Source organism: Carassius auratus, chromosome 6 (assembly GCF_003368295.1).
Source record: "Carassius auratus strain Wakin chromosome 6, ASM336829v1, whole genome shotgun sequence".
NCBI lineage: Eukaryota > Metazoa > Chordata > Actinopteri > Cypriniformes > Cyprinidae > Carassius > Carassius auratus.
In genome coordinates this window covers 13583459-13590077 of record NC_039248.1, presented here as the reverse complement: position 1 = coordinate 13590077, position 6619 = coordinate 13583459, and the positions used below count along the sequence as shown (strand labels likewise).

The 6619-nt window shown below is 34.4% G+C and overlaps 1 protein-coding gene across 3 annotated transcripts; it reads right to left on the bottom strand.

Annotated features, from left to right (window-relative positions):
• Positions 1-46: 46 nt before the first annotated feature.
• c6h22orf23 (chromosome 6 C22orf23 homolog) lies at positions 47-4984 on the bottom strand. Of its 3 annotated transcripts, XM_026262673.1 has the most exons (8): positions 4821-4984; positions 4695-4698; positions 4515-4592; positions 4341-4403; positions 4075-4272; positions 3159-3287; positions 2773-2873; positions 47-2244 (listed from the first exon to the last, which is right to left on the bottom strand). In XM_026262673.1, the coding sequence occupies exons 3-8, from the start codon at positions 4588-4590 to the stop codon at positions 2122-2124; spliced, it is 690 nt and encodes a 229-aa protein (XP_026118458.1). In that variant the 5' UTR covers positions 4591-4592; positions 4695-4698; positions 4821-4984; the 3' UTR covers positions 47-2121. The 3 variants fall into 3 exon arrangements, with proteins under 3 accessions (XP_026118458.1, XP_026118452.1, XP_026118463.1); XM_026262667.1 differs by lacking the exon at positions 4695-4698; XM_026262678.1 differs by having other exon boundaries at positions 4075-4248; positions 4695-4983.
• Positions 4985-6619: the final 1635 nt, after the last annotated feature.

The following is a 6619-nucleotide window of genomic DNA, read 5'->3' as shown; positions in this document are numbered from 1 at the left end:
TATTCAATCATTTTTGCCAAACTTAATTTAATCTTGTTCTCTTGAGTTTTTTTTTTTTTTTTTTTTTTTTTTTTTATAAATGGCATGGCGGAATTGTTTCTGTTCACACTGAAAAGTGAACAAAAAGCACTTTTAGTGAATCTTTTCAGGCCACAAATCAGAAATTAATAACACTTATCACAGTATATAATATTGGTAAGAGAATAAATGTAAAGCATTTATATCTCATGAATGCTTTGTGATTTTCTTGAGTAACAGGGATTTGGTGTTTTGTCTGCCTGGGTTTGGTTACACCAGCTGTTCTTAATAATAAAAAAATAAAAAAAGAAGTATTAGCAGAAGTAGCAGCCTTGTTTAAAATGGACATTGAGTTACAGTTTACGCAGTATTATATATTCGAAAATTGCACCATTAAACTTGGTTCAAACATAACTGAACATACAGATAGAATATACACTGAATAATGATGGAAGCATTCGACTACGTAGCAGATTTTTATGTTGCATCAATAAGCTCATGTTTTATCTGACAAAATACAATGCTTTAGACATGTTTGTGTTGACATTTACATTTGTTTTCTTATTTAAAAAAAGATAATGTTATGTGAATAACTGACTTGCAGCCCTCCAGCACTTAACCAGATCTAAACAGCGCAACTGTGTGCATTGCTCTGTGCCAAAAAAACAGTATTGCCTCCATATTTATTTATTGCTTCTTATTTTGTCATTTACAGTGTTACGTACAATGTTATTTACAGACTAGTCTTAGAAACATAATTTAAGCATTAGGTACACGAGGCAAAAGAAGTTGGAATCAGTCTTAAGACGATAAACTGAAGTTGACGCAGACAGCCTTGTGGGCAGCACGCCAACATTTAGCGCTATTGTGTTACTGGCATCCCGAGTTCAAATCCCAGCTCGAGGACCTTTTCAGATCCCGCCCCCTTCATTGTCCCCCACTTAACTTCCTGTCACTTCTGCACTGTCCTATAGTAATAAAGTAAAAAACTCACTTCTGCTCTGATGTTGATTAATTTAAGGTAAACAATGTATTACTTTTTTGGATAGTTTAAAATTTACTAGCATCTGCTTTAAGAACCAAAGTACAAAGAGAGTGTGGACTTTATGTTCCAGTTTAATCAAGAACACATGAACAGCTGGTGCAACCCTACCCTGGACAACATTTTAATATAAAAAGAAATTTTAATATGATTAATATTGGTTTTATACACCACCTGGCTTTGATTACTGTGTGCATTCGTTGTGGCATTGTTTCAACAACCTTATGCAACATTCCAATTTTGGCAGGCAATTTATTATTATTTAGTAGCATTATTCATATAAAAATTAAACTTCTAAAATATTGTTAAATTATATCATTATAACCCTATGATGAGAAATGTTTTTTACTGACAGTGTATTATTTCATAGAATTACTTCATACTAGCAAAATCTTAGTGTCAAATTGAGGTTAACCTAAGTGTAAGAAACCATCAGACTTGTAAACTGCTTGTAGACAGTTGTTCAGTCTGAAGAACTGATGACAGATATACAAAAAAAAAAAAAAATATATATATATATATATATATATATATATATAAACTATAACTCAATGCAAACGCAAAATGTTAACTGTAAGGTTTTTCATGTTAAGCAGTAATAGATATCAGTCACACTTCAGACACCCTGGAAGAAGATTATGCAATATTACGTTTTAATTTAAAAATGGTCTATTTTCACTGTAGAATGTCACATGTTGTGTGTTGGGCCTTAATCTCTGTAAAACCAAGCAGGAGTGTATTTCTGAAGGAGTGCCTTTTATCTGTTTAATTTATGCATACGTCTTAGCATTGGCTGTTAAGTGTCTTTGACTGTTTTGTTGATATTTTAGTTTGTGTCTTCTCCAAGTATTTGGGTGTTTAATTGTATTTATCAGATTTCAGTATTGTGCTTGTTCTGTCAGGGTTTATGTGTGCATGATCAACTCCAAGGGCTTTCTGTTTTCTCTAAAACAGTCTGTGCTTTTAGGATGGAGGACACATTAAAAATAAACCTACTTAATAAAAGAAAACCCTCTGAAGTTTTGACCTTTTTTGAAAGTAATTTTAATACTCATTGATGTCTAACAACTCATATTTTCACCTTCTCTATCCCTCGCTTTGTTTTGTTCCTTTTTTCCATCTAGCTTGAATGTGGTTAGTTCTTCACTGCGTTTCTTGTCAATCTTTTCAAGTTCACGGATTTTCTGTAAAAAATAAAAAATATCACACAGTTAGCAGCAGTTTAGAACAAAGCAGTTTTGATTCAAGACTAAAGCCAGGTACAGACTGCATATTTTTAACCCCGGTTTTTACTCACTGACAGTTATGTGGAAATCGTGGACAAATTCTTGAAATCTGAGGCAAATCAATGATCATTCATGTGAATGACAATCGTGTAGTAAGAATTATCAAAAACGCTAACTGATCCATTGTTTACACAACAGCAACAAAATGGTATTCCAAATGTTGTGTGAGAAAATCAGCAATCCTAAGGCTTTGAAAATCAGGCAGTGTGTTCCCGGGATTAGAAACATCTTATGACCACACAAAAATATAAAGATAAAATAAAAAATGTGGACATTTAAGTGTGGTACCATAAAACATTAATGAATAACTTGCAAATTTCTCAGGTTTTTAAACTGAAAAAGCAGGTGCATGTAAAAACTGATGAAGGTTGATGTTGCATGATAGTATTGACTTCTACTGGTTAGCGTATGTGTTTGTATCTTCACCTGGGAAATCTCTGTGTTGATGAGTTGTTGGTATTGGTGACCTTTTCCCAATGCCGTCATGTCCTCTAAAAACTGCTTCCTCTCCTCAATCTCATCCAGGACTGTTGGTAAGAAATTACATCATTATAGTTTCCATGTTACCATGATATGCTTATACTGAGCTCCCTTTAAAATGTCTTCATAAACACAACTCTCTCCAAACCCCTCTAAATTATAATAAACTGAAAGCACATCAATTTGTGGCCACCACAAAAAGGAAAGGAGAACATAAGAACATTACTTACAAAATTATTTAAATATTCAATCACTATAAGTAAAATATATACATTTAGGTCCCTTAGATGAGATGCATTCGAAAGAACTACATCTACTATATACTGTCTCACCCTCTTGGAATCGATCTATCTGTTTCTCTTTTCTCTCTGTGGAATCTCTTTGGGAGTGAGTTGGCCCAACATCCTTTTGACCAGTAGAAAAAAGATTTTGTAGCTGTCTCTTCTCTTTCTCTTGATCTCCTAAAAATATAGACAAATCATCAGAGATGAATAGAAAAGTATGTCCTGTTACATTTAAAAACACTTGCATAAAACACAAGTGAAAAGGACAAGGCACACTTGATAGCTCACACTGATGATGACCATGGATACATTTTAATATACTGTAATACAAAGGGACTGTTGTTTTCTATTTAGTTCTTATGTTGTTGGTGAATATGGGTAAAGTAGGACATATTTATACAAATGTACTTAAATAGTTATGTCATTATTACTAAATTTATCTTTGGGAAGTATTTTGTTACATTGCTATGTTTGTATGTTAATGATCTCATATCTAGATGCTGTGGCAAAGCTAACCACAGACAGCAAAAGCAATAGTACAAAAATGGACAACCTCTCACACACCTAAGAATAAAAGACGTTGTTGTTTTTAAACTAATGAAATGTGTTACATGCTGATTTAAGTAAATATATTCATAATTATTTAAGCCTGTTGCAAACAAAAACAAAATCAACTACATTTTTAAGAACAGGCCCCCATCTAACTTAAGAGAGAGAGAGAGAAAACACCCCACTTTGACACTAAATGTGTTGTAAATTATTGTATTGTCTTAAAAGAAATGCAGGTTTTGATCAATGGAGATCTTTCAAAGTTTTTTTTCCCCCCAGTTACTATAATTTATAAATGTTTACCTTTGATAAGGTAATAACATTTTCCATTTATCTATATTCACATTTTTTTTTTTTTTTATGGAAATAATTGTTGTTGTTGTTTTTTTTGTTTTTTTTTTTTTATTGCACTTACGTATAGCTCTAGGCTTGAACTGTTCTCGTTTATAATTATCTCCAGCACTGCATTTCTCTGCACTGCGTCTCTTCTGGTGACCAATCAGCGCGGCCACTTTATTGACTCTTGGCTCTGACTGAACACTGGGCTCGAGCGGCTTGAGATTAAATGTTAGTGGAAGAGCGCCGCCATCTGCTCGATAAGGAAAATATTGTACTAGGCATTAAATATGAAGTCAGCTGTCATGACATTTGTATATTATAAAATCTGTCACCTAAACTCACTTTTCAGCTGATTATTGATCTGCCTCTGCTGAAAGTCTGTTAGACGAGACTCCTGCATCATCACTGCAATGAAACAAAACAAACCCACAGGTGGAGCCACAGAAAAGATAAGCTAAAAGAAGACATGCATTAGTGCTGACATGCATTACCACACACACACACACACACACACACTTTGTATTAATTGTCGTGTCTCTGTTCTGTAGTGATTGACTCTGTCCTCCCTATATTTGGATCCGCTGGCCATCATTCCTGCAAAACAAAATTAAATTTTATGTATTATAGACAAAGAAATCTGACGTTGGTATTTTGGGCATCAATATAGTACAAGCGGATTATTCACGTTAACGTTACCTCACTTAAACGAGAAGTAAGCAGTGAACGCAAAAGAAGCCGAGTAATTTAGTTGCTATGGTAACACAAGCGAAACATACAAAACAATCAATCCAGTAAAGTAGTCTCACAAAAACAGAAACCCACAAATGCTTAGAGTGTTTAGAGTTGCTTTTGAGTTGAGAAATTAAAATAGATTTCGATTTGGTGCAGCAGTTTTGTAAGGCTCCATATGTTCTCTGTTAACTCATGTTGGTTTCGATCAGGTTTCGATCCTGTGATGTTCTTCTTCGCTTTATAATCCATGGTTGGGGACGTGTGCACAAAAGTGTGACGATTCCGGCAAACATCCAATCACGTGAAACGGTGACAGAGAGCAAGAACTATTTAAAAATATATAAACTGTAAATAAATTCTATTTTACTCATTCAAAATATTAAAACAGAAAAAGTTGTCAAAATCCGTTTGTGGCATGGGCTCTGGCCTAAAAGGCACACACACACACACACACACAAACACACAAAAAACTAAATTCTTTTATTATTCACTTACTCTCATGTCCTTCCAAACCTATGATTCCATTTTCCAGTAGTATAATCATGTACCTGTTTATTTATTTACATAAGTTAAGTTTTTCCCTTTATTAAATCTAATATAGTAAACTCAAAAAGTAAATTTAAAATCAATAGCGTAAACACTTATAATTGAATATAGTCCTATGAATTAGTATAAACTGCAATTTCATACAAAAACTATGGTTCTGAAAAAATTTTTTACAGCAATGTTTCTTGGGCACTTTTCCATTAAGAAAGGGTAACACATTTTTATCTGGATACTATAGATCGGTTGTGGGTCCTGTGTCTCTCCTGTTTGCCTATTGACAGTAACATTGCCTAAAGCTGTACACAAAAGGTTGCCCCCATGTATCATCACATTTAGGAGTTGAGGGAAGGACGTAAGGAAAGGGGGAATAGAAGGAAAAAAATTGTAGTCTATATTGGTATATTCTTGATTGCTCAAGCACCACTTCAAAGCTTCATCATATGTTATTATGTTATATTGAGGGAACATTTATTTATTTACAATAACCAAGTTTGGCCTAAGCAGCTTCACAGAAAAAAAGAAGAAAAAAAAACAGGAAACTATCAGAATCAATTTTGGAAACTCAACTATAGAGACAATTCCAATTATGCTGGAAAGCAGCTGTAAAAGAGACAATGCACTCATTCAACTCATGCAAGTCAGTGTTGGTTCGGTTCAGTTCAGATCAATAACAGTGTGAAGTTTATTCATTTGAAACAAATTCAGTTTAGCTATAAGCAGTTCTTCAAAAGCAGTAATGTTGCAATGCAATTCAGCTATAAAGAAATTCTACAGTAGACAATAGTACCATCATCCAGTTTATTACAGTTTTAGTTCAGTTTTGTCCTCATCCGATGGTGTCAGTCTCTGCGGTCATATTGATAAATTACTGAACCTGAAGTGTCTTTCAGACCCCAACTTAACAAGCTTGTTCAGTTCAGTGTTGGTTCAGTTAAGATCAAAAACTATGTGAAGTTCTTCAGTTTGAAGCGAGTTTAATTCAGCTATAAGTGGGGCACTTTTAATGAGAAGCGTGTGATGGGTGCTAAGGCCATAGTATCTGGCTATCTTCATGCACAAACACTCAGGGGTGCTGGACTGGAGGTAAAAACACTGATCTATAATACAGTACATATATATATAGATCAGTGGGTAAAACCACTACTAATTACCAGGGCCCCAAAGGAAGAGAGGGCCCTTGAAAAGTCTGGAATATATATTTTCAAGGGGAGGGGTGACCATTAGAACTGCCTATGCATAGGGCCTTGGATCTTGTGCAGCGCCCCTGCAAACACTGCCTGCATAATCATTAGCTGATAGGGCAGCAAGGCAACTATTCAGCTAGCTTTCACATGCAGCCTAAA

What these genes read in the sequence shown, in the direction of transcription:
- c6h22orf23 (XM_026262673.1), bottom strand. Translation starts at nt 4,590, where the DNA reads ATGATGGCCAGCGGATCCAAATATAGGGAGGACAGAGTCAATCACTAC. An exon ending in GACACGACAATTAATACAAA is followed by an intron (nt 4,404 to 4,514) that starts GTGTGTGTGTGT and finishes GTTTCATTGCAG; the next exon opens with TGATGATGCAGGAGTCTCGT. An exon ending in GATAGATCGATTCCAAGAGG is followed by an intron (nt 2,874 to 3,158) that starts GTGAGACAGTAT and finishes TCTTACCAACAG; the next exon opens with TCCTGGATGAGATTGAGGAG.